The 19,513-nt window shown below is 43.8% G+C and overlaps 1 protein-coding gene across 3 annotated transcripts in view; it reads right to left on the reverse strand.

The window, feature by feature from the left end:
- The window catches only part of STAC (SH3 and cysteine rich domain), a 101,105-nt gene that overhangs the window by 36,765 nt on the left and 44,827 nt on the right, over nt 1–19,513 (reverse strand). For all 3 annotated transcript variants that reach the window (XM_057555011.1, XM_057555012.1, XM_007191492.2), the window contains exons 3-5: nt 3,671–3,771; nt 2,067–2,148; nt 870–985 (exon numbers count right to left, since the gene is read on the reverse strand). In XM_057555011.1, coding sequence (XP_057410994.1) covers nt 870–985; nt 2,067–2,148; nt 3,671–3,771 — 299 coding nt within the window. The remainder of the gene's footprint in view (nt 1–869; nt 986–2,066; nt 2,149–3,670; nt 3,772–19,513) is intronic.

Consider the following 19,513-nt stretch of genomic DNA (forward strand, 5'->3'; position numbering starts at 1 on the left):
CAGTCTGTAGGGTCGAGACATTGCTAGAAACAAAGCTGTTTTAGACACGAAAGCAGCCTGGACATCCCTCAATTATGCCTGTGACGGTCTTTCTGCTCGTAGCATCAGTCACAAATGTGGAGGCGAAAACGTTCACTGTCTCCCGCGGAGTGTTTCTCAGGATGTCTCCCTGCTGTGACGAGCAAGAGCTCAGAACCGCAGCAGCAGACATCGCTGCTCATGCGGGCAGGTCAGGCCCATCTCTGGGGAGCCTTCTCTCTGCTACAGAGTTGTGTGGCATCTTGGGGCATTCATAGAAATTCTGGTTGGGACAGCCAGAGAGAGGATGACGACACCAGGCCACAGAGATGCACACAACACTCATTTTAGATCAGGTAAAACATAGGAGAGAGGTGCTTGGGAGGGTGTGTGTCCCGTGGAGGGAAGCCCCCCACCCCCCGGGGAGGGTAGTGTTTGTGTGAAAGAAATCAAAGGGTGCATCTTGGCTTAGAGAGAGAGGACTGAGAAAATGTGAGAAATGGCTGTATTTTTGAACTGGGATGTAGCTGGAAGGAGAACTGGACACAGCTGTGACTTCTCTGCTTCTGCCCCTTGTTTGGGTCGAACCTTTCTATGTGTCGGGCGGATAAGCTAGTAGTGGTGGGAGGGGGAGGGAGAGAGCGTCAATGAGCCTGAGGCCAGGAGCGTGGTCTTTAGGAGGAAAGTAAAAGGATTTCTGGGGGTTGGCCCCAGAAGGTTAACCTTTAGTGGCCCAAAGGCACTTGGAGCTCCCTTTAAAGGCTGCCTGACCCCCAAGAGACTCCCCCCGCCTGATGCATTTAGGTGGGACCCACACTGCACGGTGCCCGAAGGAGGAAGAGGACAATTACCGAGGTTCCGTGAGGCGAATTGGAGCCGCTGCCAGAGCTGCCCTTCTTGGTTCTCTGGGCCAGGGAGGTGCCGAAGCGGAGGGTCTCATAGACAGGGTCCACCTTATTGCCGCAGGCTGCAGCAGAAGAGAAAGCTCACCTGAGAGAAGGGTTTCCTCATATCACGGACGGGATAGATAACCACCTATCATACCTCCCGGGTTAATGGCTCGAAAAGTAGGTCCTGCACAAGAGACCCTCTTACCCCTGGGAAAATGGGGCTTTTGTGGTCAAGTTTCCTCGCATGCTGCCCCACGACCTGTGCCCATTTCCCAGGTCCCTCCACTGCACTCAGCCCTCTGTGCTCCCAAACCTTTGCTGATTGACTGGCTTTCCTCTTTGTTATCCACCCGCAGGACTCCAGTGCCCAGGTTCTTCCCAGAGACCAGCTTTATTTCCTCTAGTGAAAGGCCCTGCTCACCAAGGTACGAAGTCTCGTGACACAAAGTTTGCAGTAGGAGGCAACCGTTTTGAAAGACTTGGACATTACCAGGCTTCCTGGAGTTTCTAATGAAAAGCTTTCTAGTTTGTAAATTTCTAGTTTAAAAGTTCCTCCCCCTGCCCCCACCAAAAGGCAAACATAAATGTAGAGATTTTCAGAAAGGGAGAAGAAATGGAACTGAAAGATATTGTTGAGGAATATATGCAAGCCAGAAATACCTAAAAATATTAGACATTTTTTCCTCATTAAAGAATAAACAATATTCAGTAAGCTCCTTCCAAGCATTAGTTTATAATGTATACCTATTTTCTACAAAAAATTATGCAAAGCAGCCATTGCTGTTTTCATTGTATAGGGTCCAGCAGGTTGAGTAGCTTGTTCAGACACACAGTTGGCCAATGGAGGAGCTGGGCTTTGACCCAGGTCTATGGGATGCCAGTCTCCATGCTCCTTCCACTCTGCCATGCTGCTGATGGCCTTTGGGACCTGGGTTCTTTGAAGCTTCATCAGGGAGAGGACAAAAATTTCTGGAGAATTTGGTTCACCTTAAGTTTCCCCTCCAGCAAAACAAACAACCATAACCCAATTAGCCACCAAACGAATGCCACCCCCTGGCCCCCCACTGGTACGGCAGCACCGGGACCTGGGAGAAGAGCAGCCATCAGCTCTGACGTCACTGCTCCAAACCCAGCTCAGCCCACCGGGTCCCAACTCACCAATGGGCATAACTTCTTTAATGCATCCAAACTGTTCATGAATGAGCAAGGGGGAGCTGTAGTAACGCCGAAACCCCTTTGGCTGGAGACAGAATGAGAAAGAGAAGGGCTCAATGTTATTGATGAGATGGAGAAAACCCCACGAGAACTCTAAAAATGAAACCAGTTGGTTCCTCTAGGGGTGCCTCCGTGTCTCCCTTTAAGACGCTGACATGTCCTATAATTTATCCCTGGGGTCGGGTCGGGAGGTACAGGTGTCAATAAGCAAGCTCCACTCCCTCCAGAAAGCAAGCCCCCAGCCCTGCCCTCCCCCGTCCTGCTTCTCCTCTGCAGGTGCACATTGCAGCCTCCTTTATGTTGGGCTCATTATTTCCCAGGATACAAATGGACCATTGTGTGTTACTTCACCACGTGGTTTATTAACATCATTAAAAGGCCTGGGCATGGGCAAGCAGACCTCACAGGTAGACCTGAAGTCCCTTGTATGTCTGATGAGCTCTACGCAGAGCTTTGTGTTCTAGATTCCGTTCTGTTTTTCTGACCTCTCATCCTTGGCTTCTGCCTTGGCTTGTGGGAATCACCATGGGAGGAGGAGGAGGGAAGCACGTGAGGCAGGGGTTTTGGAGAAAAGGACACTGCCAATCAGAGTACGGAGATGAACTCTCTAAGAATCCTGACTTACTGTACCCCAGTGTTAGAAGGGAACTTAAGGGTCTCACCCCTACTAGAATTCCAGAATCCCTTCCAATGTTCCTAGCAAGTGGTATCCTCCTGTGAACACTGCTGGGGATGTGGATAGCAGGAACTCTCACTAATCCTGGAGGCAGGTCCTTGGTGACATGATCTCTGATGGTTAAGACTTGGAACCTACTGATCCTAGGCCTTTTCCCTGAAGCCACAGAGGATGACAGAATTCTGTGTGACAGATCTTAAATTTTTCTGAAGACAGCTGTCATGCCCTAAGTATGTCTAGGGTAGACATTCTTGGTCCCTTCTATAATTCTTTGGCCATCTTAGTTTCAACTATTCTCAAAAGTGCTCTGGGTGGCTTTTTTATCATTGTGTGGCACCAGTATTGAAGTCCACCCCTGAGATGCGAAAATCAGCCCAGAATGGGCCAGGCTGAGCCCCCAGCCCTTGGTTTGGCCACCATGATCTGTTACAGTGGTAAAGATGTTTGCTACTCTCTCCACTTCTGTGGGGCGGTTCATCTCTATCCCATTCTTGATACGCACTGAGCTGTCAGACAATTAAGCTGGGGCTGAGGGGGTTCCTGGGATGCCTGCTTTTTACTTGCAAAACCTGGACAGTCCCAATGCTAAAACCGGGAAAGTGCCGACCCAGGACAAGTTGTCCACTCTATGAAGGACACTGAGCCCTTTCCACACATGCAACATGCATCTCCTAAGTTGACAAAGCTCCTCCTTGCTCAATCTTTATGCCAACTAGGAAGCCAAGTTGTCCAGCCAGAGACGTGGGGGGTACCTTCCCGGTGTCCAGTTCTCAGGGTGCTGCCATGAAATATTTTGAATGGAGTGATCTCATCGGGCAGGCAGGGGCCCTGAGCAGTGGTTCCGGGGCACACTCCGGGCACCAGCCCTTACCAGCTTGCCCATGCACCGCTGGGGTGCCAGGCCGTCCATGCACTTGTGGTGGACACTCATCTTACAGGCCTTGCAGCGCAGTCCATGCTTAGCATTTGTTCCTGTCAGATATATGGTGAGCTTTGGTTAGGATACAACCTACTCTTCCCTGGCGACTTGTATGAAATCACTGAAAAAGTGGCCATTCCCATAACCCAGCTAATTCCTCTTTCCTGTGATGTTTATATGAACATTTAAAAATGGACAAAATATTACAGTAGATTCTTTTACCTTCTTCCATATTTTCTACCCAAAGTATCAGCTCTGGTTTCCTTCTGCCCCTTTCCTGTTTATTCCTCCAGACAATCTCAACCTCCTCTGCTTCCATTGCTCACTCAATTCAAGCTCGCAAATCCCACTTTCTTTGCTCTTCATATGGATCACATTTCTGCTTTTCTGTGTATCTTGCTGAGTCGTCCAAGTCCTGAAATTCTACCCATTTTTACCTGAATTCCCATCACACAGTCTGAACTATTGGGCAAACTCTCTGGAAAATGACCAATAAAGGGGCAACAGCGTGGTCTGTGTGAAAGTGGGGCTGATGATGGTCTAAAGTGGGGGATAGAGGGCTCGATCAGACACCAGCCCCTGCCTGGGGGAAAAGGAAGAGGAGGTGGGGGGCAGTGAAACTACCCCTGCAGTGAGTCACTTAGTGTCCTGGGACAGGGTGTCATAACGGGTGAGAAGAAAGAAAGCAGAGGAGGGAGGAGAGGCAGAGAGTCATCCTGGCCACTGTGTCCAAAATCTTGGCCTGCACCAAGGCCCAAGGCAGCAGCACTGGAGAGGCATCGGGAGGACAGACCAGAGGGCGGGATGTGGGAGCTTCAGGAAGACAGGAGTGGTGCTGGGCACCTCATTTGTTGTTTTAGAAAGTGGCTGGATGGAGGCGAAGAGAGGATGTTAAAATGGGATGTCTTCTGTCTCCACTGACTCCAGGACAGAGGATACAGGACAAGAGGTGCCATCTGCTCTGACTTATGAAGAGGAGGTAGTAGGCTTCCAAGGAGGTCTTAAAAATGAGGCGCCAAAATGGATTTCACAGCGCTTAGGTGACCAAGCAAATCAAGCCTATTGGAAAAGCGGAAGGGAGGTGGGAGACTGGAGGGAGAATTTCTTTGTAGAGTTGTTGAGGCACTATTAGTTTTATCCCTAAAACTATGCTTCTCTACATAATGAGAAGAAGGAGGTGCTTTCTTCTCTTCTCAGTCTCCTCCTACTGAGAGGGATTTTGAGGAGATTTGGACACATGGCTGTGGCCACACCCATGGGAGCGTGTAGGTGAGGGATATGGGTGACCAGTGGTCCTGCCAGCCTACCAAGGAGAAACAGCCATATAGGCAAGGCCCGCACCTTAAAAGCTTGTCAGCAGAAGGATGTGTGAATACTTTCCATGGATCACGTGGAATGCTGCCCAAGAAGACCAGCTGGAAAGGCAACAAGCCTCCCTCAGTAGGAATTAATATGTCCATAGGCCCTGACACATGAGGTCACAGGTCTCCCGGTATATCATAGCTGACCACAGACACAAAGCGAGGACAGCCCAACACACATAAAATCCACCCTCTTCTCCACCACTGCCTCCTCCAAACCATCACCACGCCTTGTCCGGACCAATTCCTGACTGAATTGCCTTATCCATTTTTGCCTTCCTCCACTGTGTGTAGAACCTCCTACTTAATGGTCTCTCGGTAGGTTCTCCCTGCTTTTCTGATGTTATACAAAATGCTCACCATGTTGGCGAGACTTTGTATGATTTGGTGGGAGCCCATTTCTAACTTTGTCTCAGGCCGACCCCTCTTGCTCACCAGGGTCTAGCCACATGACCTTCTTCAAGTTCCTTAAATGCACGAGCTCTTGAATCCCTCAGGGTCTTTACACATGCTGCCCTGTGTGCCTGCAATGCTTGTCTGTAGCTCCTCACTTGTTTCACTGTCCTCATCCTTAGGGCCGCTTGTCACTTCTTCAATGAGGCCTTCTTGGGAACATTCCCCCTCCTCCACTCTAAATTATCTTTTTCCTGTTAGTCTTTTCACAGCGCTCTGTTATTATCTTTCACAGGATTTATCACAGTTGTTATTTATTTGAAAGTTCGTTTTTGTCTTTTCCTCTGGACTATGAACTCAATGAGGCTAAGGACTGAGTCTGTCCATTTGCTATTGTATACCCAGCTCTGGGTATGATGCCCAATAAATATGTATTAAAGAAATTAATGAACGAATTCTTTTGTAGTCAGTCACACACACAATGAAATCAGTGGTGACTGATTTAGATAATTAATTTAAGTTGATTTCATCGATGGTGTAGGAATGGCATTCAAGAGCTGAAAGAGGACCTGGAGATCATCTATGTGTATGATTTTATTTTATATTATTTTTTTAACATCTTTATTGGAGTATAATTGCTTTACAATGGTGTATGTGTATGATTTTATTTCACAGACGAGAAGCCTGAGGGTCCAAGCAGTAGAATGACTTGCCTCAGGTCAGAGGAGGTCCTGCTTAGTTTCACTCTTTCCCTGCTTGACCCAAACATTTCCTCCTTTTATTTGGCTTGTTTAACCTACATGAGGATGCAGTTGAGGATAATGAGACGATAAAATAGGGACTATGAGAACCTGACAGTCAGCTGAGAAAAGCAACAGGAAAACTCTTGACTGGACAAAGCCCTAGAAACCCTTCAGGAGGTATTACCTGAAAACTCCCTTCACGAAGGCAACATTTAACACAAAGTGTGTCTGCTGTTATAAACACAGAAAGTCGAAGTGACATATAAACATACCATAAATTACTGGGTATGTGTGCTTGTTCATAAATACTAGTTGGAAAATCTCTTTTTCATTTTGAGAATAACCACTTAGCTGAAAGATTGCAATGTCTTCAAAAGACTGGACTTTGAAGGCAGTAACTTAATTTTTGTTTTCAAATAGAGAATGCTATTTGTGCCTTATGTGAGAATGTAAGTAAAAGCTTCAAAGAGGAAAGTTATTTCATTGTGTGCTGGACTCTGAAATAGAGCCATTATATATTAAGGTATATTTTCCTTCAGACCTGAACACCATAATTTCACTTTTCCTTGCTTGTTCTAAAACACTCCACTGTATGAGTCAGACCACCGGCAATTATTTGGTTTTAGGTGTTCCAATTTCTACCATGGAATAACAAAAGTGATTGAAGAGGCAAGCTTGTATTCTGTGGCTCAGAGACTAGTTCAAAGGAATAATTTACATCCCAGCAGTGGCATTAGTTTACTGTAGCAAGGTATGGAGAAGCTATAATCTAAGTTGTTTTATCACCACTGATCTGCATCACAAAGGCATCACTGAATGTGACCGTTATGCCTCAGTAGGGTGGGAAAAACATGATTTTAAATTTGAATCTGTCTCATGTGGGCTCTTTAAACTTAAGAAAACTACTAACATTCTTGGAGCTTCAGCTGTCTCATCATCAAATGGGAATAGTACTAACTACTCTCAGGGATGCTAATAGTAATAGCATCATAATATATGCAAAGGGGATGGCATGGGTTTACACACTTGGAAAAATAAAGATTTTACTGGATTTTGAGTAAATATGGTGGACTGGCAACATGAGTTTCCCACTTATTCATACCAAAACCCCACTAAAATTAGCAAGAATAAAAAAATGGTATAAACGCCCAAATAACAGAGTTACTGGGAGGAGTGGCAAGAGTAGAAGAAAGTTCAACATACATTTGGAAAATAGCAACTGAAGGTGTGGTAAGCAATTTAGCAGAAGAGAGGAAGATTGGATTTCCCAATAGCAGCTTGGAAACTAGAAAGTCATGGAGCTTCAAAAACTGTGGAATTTCAAAATTCTGCAAGAAGAAAATTTCCAACCTAGAATTTTATACCCAGCCAAATTACTAACAAGTATGAAGGCAGAATAAACACATATTCAGATCCTCAGGAGTTAAAAATATTTAACTTTCCATACACGCTTTCTTAGAAAACTACTGAAGAATGTGCCTTAGAAAGATGAAGAAATAAATCAAGGAAGAGGAAAATATCAGACTCAGTGTCCAACACAAGAACAACATAGAGGACAGGTAAATGATATGCCCATATGACAACACAGTAATAGCCCTAGACAGGAGCCACAGATGAAGTGAGGCAGTAGACTTGGGAAAAAATGGAACTTAAACATTTATAGAGCTTTTTTAGATTTGGATATCATAATAGATATGGCATTAGACAGATATATGAGAGTATATAAAAAAAACAATGATAGGTGCATGAAGAGTCAAGGCAATGAAAAAGGCAATTTCCAGTATGAAGCAACATAAAACCTGTGTAAGGAAAGAAATGTAATCATGGTACAATACTAGAATCAGAAGTGAGCAATGGTCATAATAGTGTATAAAGTGACTAGTTAACACAAAATTGTGATAAAACTACTTGGGAAGACGAGAGAGCAAGGGAGCAGCAGACTGTGATGTGACTCTTGTGGGAAAGTGAGAGTGAGGAAGAAGTGAACAAGCAGGGGTTGCTGGAGGGGTTAGAGCTGAATCCTCATCCTCTATAGCAGGAAGCCAAGACATGTTTGATTCATCAATAAATAGTAGTAGAAGCACAGGATTTAGAAATACTGAAATGAATGCCAGAAGCAACAATTAAAAAGGATGAAAGTGGTTGCCTTTCAGAAGCGAGTCTGGGTTATAAGACGAGACAGTTTCCATTGTAGTATTTTCAGTACCATCAGTACCACCTTTAAACTAGTCTCATGTACTACCGTGACAAAAAGCAAAGTTGAACTTGCAGGAAACCAGGTCAAGTCAGCCCCTTGGAACGCTGTGGTCCTTGGAATATGGAGATATAGCGAAGACATGGGGCCAGATCTTCACAGAAACCATCAGTTCTTCCCTGGGATATGAACTTCTAGGAAAATCTAAGATAGTTCTATGAGTTACAGTTGAAAATTATTAAGAATGTGACTTATGATATTGAGATGGATTTTGGAATGGATCAATGCAAACCAATACAACACTGATTAACTGTTGGGCACTGAGCCATTTTATGAGCCTGGTATCATTTGCCACTATGGATAAGTGAGCTGTCCATAGAAAACCAAGTGTTGAAGCTCCAGTGAATGAAGAAGTTTATATATAGATGTTAGGAGAAAATATTGAAGGGGTTTTCTCAATGCAAATGGCTGAATCAACTACATTGGATGACAGACTTTTTAAAAGAAATGATATCGATTACAGATATCTATAAAACAATTGGCCAGACTAATTTTGATAAGATTTTGCCATCGAGGCATTGCTTACCCCTTGGTTGAATTTCATATAGTATCAGAGTTAAAGATAAAACAATTGTTGCCCTTGAGATCACTTACCTAGAGGAACAATATGGAGAATGGGTAAAAATAAGAAAAAGAAATGTGTAAGAAAAGAAATGTAATCAGTATGGTACTTAATCAGCGGTGAACAATAGTTAACATTGTTACTGATAATTAGTTTGCTTCCAGATTGTACAACCATGGCATCACTCCTACAATTTATTTGATAAAATTAATGTAAATTAGACAAGAAAGGCACCTTACTATGATATGGGAAAAAAAATTTTTAAAAATCTAGAAATAAATAATATATATGTTATAAATATGAATATCTAGAAGTAGATTCATAAATATTTCTTGGATTACATAAAATATATATAAATGATTCAAAGGTAAATATAGATGAGATAGTTCAAAGATGTTCCAGGCCCCTGTTCTTATCGGTTTAGCTACTGGATTCCCCTCAGCCTCTGGCAGTACAGGCCATGGCTGGGAAAGGAGATTGCAAGGGATCAGGAGATCGCTTGCATCAAGAGTCTGCAAAGCCTTGGAGGGCCAGAAGCCAGGCTCACAGAAGGGCCTCAGAGCCACAGATGAGAGCAAAAGTGGAGGGTGTGTTTTCAGTGGCTGGGCAGACCAGAGGCATTTAAGGGCTAGGGACTATGCAAACAGTAGTAAAGATGACAGAGCTAGTATTTTTAAACTAAAGGCCATAACAAAACCTCAGCTGGGTGATAAGAACCGGCATTATAATGCAGCTAGCATTATTCATGGGCCATTTGCCTTTGAATAAACACTAAAGCAAGGAATGAAACAGAATTCCGTAGGATTCCCTCCCTGATGGGACCTCTGCTGACTCTCCTTGCTTCATTTTCAATATGCTCCCCCTTGAGCTACTCCTTGGTTTTACCAGATCATTTGTGGCTCCCAGCAAGGGTGGCTGGCTCATGCCGCTTGAGCGTTGCTCACATTGCCTCCTCTGCCTTTCTTGCTCAGTTGCTAAACAGCTTTCCATTTTCTTGAAGCCCTTTTAAGGATTTTCCAAAGCCTCCTGCACACACACTCTCCCTGCTTCCATCACCTCAGGACCGACAGACACTCTCTTCTGTTCCCTTACTGTTCCCAGGTACCTTTCACAAAAGGCCCTTGTCTTGGAGTGATGGCTTATTCACCTCTAGAACCCCTGTGGCCAGGAAAGGGCTTGGCACAAAGAACATTCCTGTCCGTGAGGAATGTTCAGCCTACTCAGACCTGGGCCAGAGAAGCGCCCAGGCTGAGAGAATGCTGGGGTTCTGCCCCACTCATGCTGTGGAAGGAGTGAGGTTCCTTCTTGTGGCCCCTGGCTCCTGGAGGCGTGCGTGACTACGGGGTTCTAGTCGCCTGCAGATCTTTACTGCCTGGGCTCCCAGCTGGTCAGTCTTGCTTTTCATGCCAAAGTTCCAATGTGACTGCATCCTGGTTTGTTGGGACCCAGAACTCTCCAAGCTCCCGGTTGACCCTACAATCCAGGCCAGAATACTGTTCCATCTGATGACTGCCTGACCTAGGAAGGGGCTGAAAGCCGATTCTGGGAATCACTCCTTCCATCTCTGCTACTGATTCCTCAAACCCTCCTCAAAGCAGATGCTGATAACTATCTGGACCTGTCCTCATAGTGTGGTGTACTAGAAAGAGTGTGAGCTTCAGAATTCGAGCAATACAGCTTAAACTGCCCCCAAACTTCGGAAATCACTCAAGAGTTAGAAAGTTTTCTGATAAAGGGGAAAAAATGGGAACATTTTTCCCATCACAGTTGAACTCTACTCATGAGAACTTGATGAAAAATAACCCATGCTATCTGTCCCCTACTATGAGTCCAATTGAACAAGATGGTTTGAAGACCCCTGGGCCATCTTTCCCTCAGTATATTCCCCACTCCCTGCCACATTACATCTTTTCCAACTCCTTCCTAGCTTAAAAAAATTAATGGCATTCATTGTTTATAAATGCTTCTGTTGATCTTTCCTATTTCGGTTTCTGACTCCTAGTGGAAAAACTCTCCCTACTTCTCCCGCCCCTCACCCACACTGAGCTCCAAAAATAGCAACAGGAGTTGGGTTGGCTCAGGGCTTTGTGTTTGGAGTCCATAGCCTTTGCCCTCTGGGTCACCAGTTCACGTCCTAGCACCATGGCCAGCAAGCTTTCCTTCTGTTACATGTGTGTGGCTTGAAGTTTTGAGACATGTCTTCCTGAATGATCACTTTCTCATGACCATCTGGAATACCCCTGACCTCAGTAATAATCTCTGCTTCTGTCTTCTCCTCTTCTCTGAGGTCTGCAGTTTTCACAGTCTCATTTGCTTTCTTCAGAATTGTTCTTCTAGCTTAGGGCTCAAGAATTTGTATTTATCCTCAGCTCTCCTAAGAATGGATTGGCCAATCTATGCTGTACCCCGTCTCTCCATCTCCAAAGTGCTTTCCGAGGAATTTGGCATGCTATTAATCTCAACCTTTCATACATACAGATAGCTTTAATCTTACTGAACAATTTTTGAGTTTTATAATCCACAAAGAACATTCACTTGTATCAATGTATTTAATTATCAGTAAATTCCATGAAGTAGGTATTGTTATTTTCAATCTCATTTGAAAGACACTGGGATTAAAAGATGCTCAACATTGCTAATTATTAGAGAAATGCAAATCAAAACTACAATGAGGTATCACCTCACACTGATCAGAATGGCTATCATGAAAAACTCTACAAATAATAAATGCTGGAGAGGATGTGGAGAAAAAGGAACCTTCCCACACTGTTGGTGGGAATGTAAATTGGTAACAGCCGCTATGGAGAACAGTATGGAGGTTCCTTAAAAAACTAAAAATTGAGCTACCATATGATCCTGCAATCCCACTCCTGGGCACATATCCAGAGAAAAACATAATTGGAAAAGACACATGCACCCCTATGTTCATAGCAGCACTATTTACAATAGCCAAGACATGGAAGTAAAACCTAAGTGTCCACTGACAGATGAATGGATAAAGAAGATGTGGTATACACACACACACACACACACACACACACACACACTGGAATATTACTCAGCCATAAAAAAGAATGAAATAATGCCATTTGCAGTAACATGGATGGACCTAGAGATGATCAGACTCAGTGAAGGAAGCCAGACAGAGAAAGACAAATATCATATGATTATCACATACACGTGGAATCTAAAAAAATGATACAAATGAACTTTTTTACAAAACAGAAATAGACTCACAGACATAGAAAGCAAATCTGTGGTTACCAAAGGGGAGCCAGCGGAGGAATAAATTAGGAATTTGGGATTAAAATATACAGATCACTATATATAAACTAGACAACCAGCAAGGACCTACTGTATAGCACAGAGAACTATCCTCAATAACTTGTAATAACCTATAATGGAAAAGAATGTAAAAAAGAATATATATTTATATATATGTATAACTGATCACTTTGCTGTACACCTGAAACTAACACAACACTGTAAACAAACTGTATTTCAATAAAAATTTAAAAAAAAAGAAATTGGGACTGAGAGAAGGTAAAGCAATTGTCCAAGGTCACTCTATCTACTAAGTGCAGAGGCAGAATGCAAATACCCACCCCAACCTCTCTGCCCCATTCTGCCTCTCTCCTGGCTCTCTCTTGCAGTTCTGTATTTTGAATTTGTTTGCAATGATCCACTTGTAGATGCTCACTAGTGCCACTGATGATGACTGTCAGGGCAGTGAAAAAAGTTTCACTTCTATAAATCTGATGGGACAAAGTCCTTCTTTGCCTTTGTCAGCTACTGGAGGTTTTAGAATAAGCATCAAGCTAAGGAGCTTGAGTATAATTCTTTGGGCAATCAGGTCGAGCAAGCATTCCTGAGAAAAGCAGTAATTCGATGTCAGTTTGCTTTCAGAAGAGGGTTGGCAGCAGTGTCAAGGGGAGATGAGGCGGTAGAGATGAATAAAAGAACATAGTTTAGGAAGTTCTTGAAACAGTTCACGTGAGATGTGCTGAAGCCTGGCCTGAGGCAGGAGCAGTGGGAAGAGAGGAGCAAGTTGGCCATAGAGAAGTCACAGAAGTAGAACTGACAGAGTGTGCTGCTCATGGGTGGGGTTTCTAGAGAGAGGGGCTGGGAGAAGTCAAAGATAGCCTTGAGGCTCTGGCCAGGTAGATGGGAGCACGCAGGTGCCATGTGCCCCAGTAGGAGAGGCCAGCAGTAAAGTGGCAGGTTTTATGGGGGAAGGAGATGATTTGCTTCACTGTGGGAAGATGTAGGCATTTCAGCATCCACAAGGCATCTGAGCAGCAGAGTTCTTGTAGCTGAAGTGAGAGACCAGAGCTTGGGAAAGAGGCCGGCCAGCACCAGTACGTGCCCCCTGGGACAGCAGGACAGGAAGACAGGGACAAGCAAAGAGCCCTGAACCTTACTGCTAAGTGGGCACCACTGCTTTGGGGCACTGTCTCATTGCATCTTTATTACCACATCTATCAGAGAGATATTTTTATTTCTATTTTTAAAACGAGAAAATGGATGCTCAGAAAATGTTCCTTGAAATCTCCTTCTCAAAGAGGGCTATCAGGCTGATCTCACGTGAAGTGATACAGTCCTTCTGGGTCAGAGTCAAGCTGGTTCACTGTCCCGCCTCGGTTATAATAAGTCATTCTTGTGATTTCTCTTTATGGCATTACAGTGCTTGGATCTTAGACTGTAAGGGACCAGAATGAAGCAGATGTAAACTCTTGAAGCCATGTTCTTGCCGTGTCAATGGAAACACACATTTCCCTGATTGGAGGTAAAATGTGTGTGTGGTGAGCACACGTGCCGGCAGGTATCTACGTGTGCACTCCTGTGCTTGCTTGTTGTCATGTTGTTGGGATGAGGAGTGTGGGGTAGCTATAGGCTTCTGGATCTTTCCAGGTAAGCTTAGCATGTGATAGAATAGTCTATGCTTTATTTTTCTGGTTCAGCAACCAGACAGTGTTTGATCAACTACAAAGAAAATGCTTTAGTATTTCTCTTCCCCTCATCTTCTGTCCTTAATAGCTGGGTCACAGTGTATAGGTGTCTCCCTTACACACACACACACACACACACACACACACACACACGTATACACACACACACGTATACACACACACACACCTGCCGGATGCTTTGAGCCCCAGACACACATGAAGGGCTGTCCTATTTTTTTTTTTTTTACTACTGGCCCAGTTCTGTCATTTATGTGATATCCCTGGGGCTGCACAAGCAAAGGGACCTTTCTAAAGTAGGTCAGTGGAGCGTTCCCTGCCCTGGCAGCTGAATGCAGGCACAGGATACGCATCTTCCAACAGGTCTCTGCCTCCCCTGTTTTTAACAGCAGATGGCCTATTCCAGGAGATCCCTAGCTTCCAAACACGGAATTAATCATGGGTCCTTTCTACATTTCTCTGCCACGGCTTGGTCTTAACCTCAAGCAGGAAGGCATAAATCGGCAACATCACAGTCAGGAAAATGTTTTGCAGCCACAAGTTTAGAAAAGGCTTAAAGTGAATCCAGAATTCACCGTCTACTTTCTGTCCACCCAACTCCACCTTGATAGATTTCTCCTCCTTTCCTTCTGTCCTAGGCAGGTTTTTAATTTCTTGGTAGGTGGGACAAGGAGGAAATATATGAAGCACAGAGGGTCTCAGAAGAACATGGAAATATGTATATTCAGAATCTATTGGCTATGATATTACTAAATAGCATTTAGCTGGTGACCTAGACCTTCAGAGAATGACTAAAAATGTAACAAAAGACTGCCTTGAATTATCATTCTCCCCTGTCTGGCCAGTTATTTATGCAGTGGAAATACTCTCCTGTACTGTCATTTCTTTCCACTAAGGTATGATTTTAAAAGGCTCCTGAAATACAGATCTCTTCTTTGGGGCACGAATAACACTATTTCTCTGGAAATCATGTTTATGCTGTGATTCAAGAAATCACCAAAACACCTGCAAACATCATGATAGATAATAATTTAAGAGGGACAGTCTCTTTCCTTTGGCTACCTTTTTTTCCCCATAATTTTCCCCTCAAATTTGGCCATTTAAGACTTTGGTCAGTTACTAGTAAAATAAACAGTTCACAGGAATGAAGTCCCTCATTTTCTTTTGTACACTGATAGGATAGCAGCAGTGTCTGACAAGCTGGGAAATTTTTATTTTATTTTTTATGCATATAAAGAATCTCTCGTCACCACCTGGTCCCTTTCTTATTCTCAATAATCATGAGATGTTTAAGGACAGGGTGGGAGGCAGTGCCCATGCCTTCCTAATGTCAGCAGATGTGTACCTTAAGAAAAACAACTTTAGGAACAGATGTGGAAGTATGGCTAACATCACTGAGATGAACCAGCCTCTAACAGTTCCTTTGGGTGCCCGACTTCCCCAACTAGTCCCCCAAACAGGACTCAGATATTCTCCCATCAGTGATGTGGCTTTGGGACATCCCAGTCTGATGCTCTGGATGGGGGTGTGGGATGGGATGGCCTTGGAAGGCCAGTGAGAGCATCACGAGGCCTGTTAAACCCACCCTCCCCAGTGGACACTGCAGCATCTGCATGGGAGGAGGCCCAGCAGGTCTTCATTTGAAAGAGTGAGGGGCTCCTCCTCACTTCTTCCAGTTTCTAGATAATTCTGGACTCTTCTCCTTTGGTACCTCTCAGTGTCCTCACTTGAATTTATGAAGGTATTAGACATCAGCACCGGGCCGGTACACAGTTGGTGTTCAATGTTTGATGGATCCATGGCTGTTGAGATTACCTGCAGTTCTACCTTCTTAATTGTGAATATTTTTCTGTGTATAATAAAAATAATCGTAACCATAATTCTGATAATAGTCATCAATGGTTGAGCAGTCATTTATCTATTAATTCATTCAACAGATTCATACTGAACACCTGTTACAGGATGGGTGCCAGACTCAGTGCTGAGGATGCTGCAGTGAACACAACACACCGCAGCCTCTGCCCTCAGGAGGTTACACCGTCAGATTTGCCATTCACCTCGTCTACGGGACTGCATTAATCACCTGTCTCCTTTGCTCCTTTCACAGTGTTGTAAGGGAAGATGCATTTTAAAGAATTATATTATACTAAACAGAAGACGATTATACACAGCATCTGCTTTTGGTTGACGATAAAATACAAGAGAACCAGATATTACAATAAAGGAGTCAAAAGAAGGAATAGGGACTTCCCTGGTGGTCCAGTGGTTAAGACTCCGCGCTTCCATTTTAGGGGGTGAGGGTTTGATCCCTGGTTGGGGAACTAAGATCCCACATGCTGAGTGGTTCAGGGTGCCAAAAAAAAAAAAAAAGAAGGAATAAAAAACCTGGAAGAATGCATGGGGAATACAGGACAGCAAAAAAATAAAATTTCACAATCAAAATCCTTATTAGAAGAAGTGAAGGTCAGAACTGATAGTACAGATGATTTAGTTACTGTCATAAAGCAGCAGTTCTCAGATCTTTGGATTTCATGGACTAAAGTAAAAGGGGAGAGCGTGCAAGTAGCTTCAGTGAGAGCAGAGTGGACAGAGGACGAAGCCGCAGAACAGGCTGAGGGACATTAAGTGGAAACCGCACGACTTCCCGGATTGGACCCTGCTCACCATTCTGCCCCAATCTACAAGAGATGCATGAGCCAAGCAAGGGGGCCCATGGCAATGTCCTTCCTTATGCCTTTGGTACCATATCCTCTTGAAAAATATTACTGGGAATATACTGAACAACTGAGAAACAAAAATAAGAGCTGAAGAATGGAGATGTTACGTGAGAATAGAGCTGCTGGTAAATACTAAAATCAGTTAAAACTGGAAATGTCTAAATCAATGTATAAATCTTGTTATAAAAGGTATGTATATCTTAAGATTTATTCTCAAATGTCTGAACTGCAAAACATCGGAAGAGCAATAAAAATATGGATTGACAAGAGGGCCGTACTTAATTCGCAAAAACAAGAAGTGGAAATACTATTGCTGGCACGATGGGAGTTGGGATTAAAAGTTGGATAAGCTTATCTGCAATAATAGAGGAATAAAAATATCATATTTATTTTACTTTTTAATAACTTGAAAAATGTGGAATAAAGAGTGCTTTTTGAAAACCTCAGAGGTAATTGTTAGGAGAAGAATATATTATATATCTTTCAAACTGTGGAGGTTCTAAAAGGAAAGAACATATAAATCACACATCACACACATGCACACACACACACGAACTGGAAGGAAACAGGAAACACAGAATAGAAATCATGTAGTACCAGACAAAAGGAAGCCAAATATTTCACTCATAACAATGAATACTAATGCATAAACATCTTCCATTTAAGAAGAAAAATTTAGGATGGGAAAAAAAAGAAATCTAAAATCCAATTATGCTTATTTTCAAAAGAAGCACTTAGATGACACGACAAAAAAGGTTTAAAGTTACAGGTAGATAAAGGCATATCAGGCAAGTATTAACAAACTAAGGTGGGGGCTTCCCTGGTGGCACAGTGGTTGAGAATCTGCCTGCTAATGCGGGGGACGCGGGTTCGAGCCCTGGTCTGGATCCCACATGCTACGGAGCAACTAAGCCCATGTACCACAACTACTGAGCCTGCGCGTCTGAAGCCTGTGCTCCGCAACAAGAGAGGCCGCGATAGTGAAGAGGCCCGCGCACCGCGATGAAGAGTGGCCCCCGCTCGCCGCAACTAGAGAAAGCCCTCGCACAAAAACGAAGACCCAACACAGCCAAAAATAAAAATATAAAAATAAATAAATAAAATATTACTATAAAAAAAAAAACTAAGGTGGAAGCATTATTATAACAGTGGGATTCATGACAGAAGTATTAAACAGGATAGGAAGCTGTTTTATTTGGCTATGGATATAATTCACAATGAAGGAATCCATGTTATGACCCTTTGTGCGCTGAGTAACTTTACATGAAAATATGCAACACAAAGGAGAAATACAGAGAAAGATGACAGATGAGAAAATTGGCCTTCTGTGTCAAGCTTCCTTTTGGGCAGGCTGGAGACTTGATACACCAGGGGAATGGCTTGCAAGGGGATTAGGGAGTCTTCCATGTTCTTCTATTTCTGTTGGTTGGTATTTAAGGCAGACGATTTTTTTCCCACTCACTCACTACTCTTTTTAAAATACCCACTACATGCCGGTGCGTGCTGTGCTGCCTGCTGTGGGAATAGGCACCTGCATCAGACCAGATCATGCCTTCAAGGGGTAGACTGTTTGAGAAATGACATGAAAGTTCAGAGAAAGTGGTCACCACAGGAACTGGAGAAAGCCTTTTCATTGATTTGGTGCTGGCATGGATGGAGAAATGGGGCAGGAAGGAAGGGTGTCCCAGATCTTCCAGAAGGAAGAGCAAAAACGCTGGGGCACTGACAATGGGCTCAGAACACATTAGGACCGTTGCAGGGTAGCGTGGTGAGCAATCTGGTAACACGGGCAGTCCTCTCCAACTCCCATGGTCCTGTCTTCTGTTTTGGCAGCAGGTCAAGTGATACCATGCAGTCCCATGTGAGGTCCCAGAGCATAACACTAGCCCCTGACAGAAGCTGCTTCCACCTCTGTGTGAGGCTCTAACATACCTCCTTCCTTGGAGCCTACCAACAACCATTTCTGCTCAATCTTTGCTGGAAGGCATGTGGTTTACTTTTTCATTTAAGTCATTTTAAATGAGAGAGAATGTATTTCTTAAAATACTTGGCAGCAGGCGTAAAATTTCAGGAAACTAATGGAAGACGCTAGCTGAAAAGTATTTTGTGCCCCTTTAGTTAAAAGGTGCTGAGTACAATATTCTCTGAGAACACGGGATCTGAACTGAAGTCTTAATAACTCTTTAATGAACTTGCTTTTGCAGGCACTGTAAAGGCTTTCCAAACTGTGTCCATTAAAGAGAGACATGCCAAAGAGCGTTCAATAACAGCCGAGTGGAATTAGGGAAAAGAAAATCTTCAGGAGGGAGACCTCCGTTATTACCCATTTGCTCCACTGCCTCTGTTCTCCACTGATAACACTTGGTTGTCTTCAGGATAGCAGGACTTCCAAATGCTAACGTGTGCTGTGATTATACAAAGGGAGTGTAGTGTACAGCATTTTCCAAACACATATTTTACTATAGAAAATCCTCCCTCCCCAAATCTACAAAGCCTACTTCTGGGATTACTTTTCGAAGCTCTTCCTTTTAGCATCTTGAACTCTGCCTCACTGTATCATCCATCATTGTGCGCCTGGGACCCCAAGCAAGTTTAAACCCTCTTCCAGATGAGATCACTTCAGCTATTTGAAGACAATGACGGTGTTCCCCAAAGTCTTCTCCCAGCCAAGCATTGCCACCTCCTGCAAACATTCCTCAGCCGGCAGGCTCACTATCTCCCTACACTGGGTGTGCTCCAGTTTTATTTACTTTCACTTAAAACTCTGTCCCCAGAAGAAACACAACTCTCTCAAGGCG

This window comes from Balaenoptera acutorostrata, chromosome 10, assembly GCF_949987535.1.
Source record: "Balaenoptera acutorostrata chromosome 10, mBalAcu1.1, whole genome shotgun sequence".
Taxonomy (NCBI): Eukaryota; Metazoa; Chordata; class Mammalia; order Artiodactyla; family Balaenopteridae; genus Balaenoptera; species Balaenoptera acutorostrata.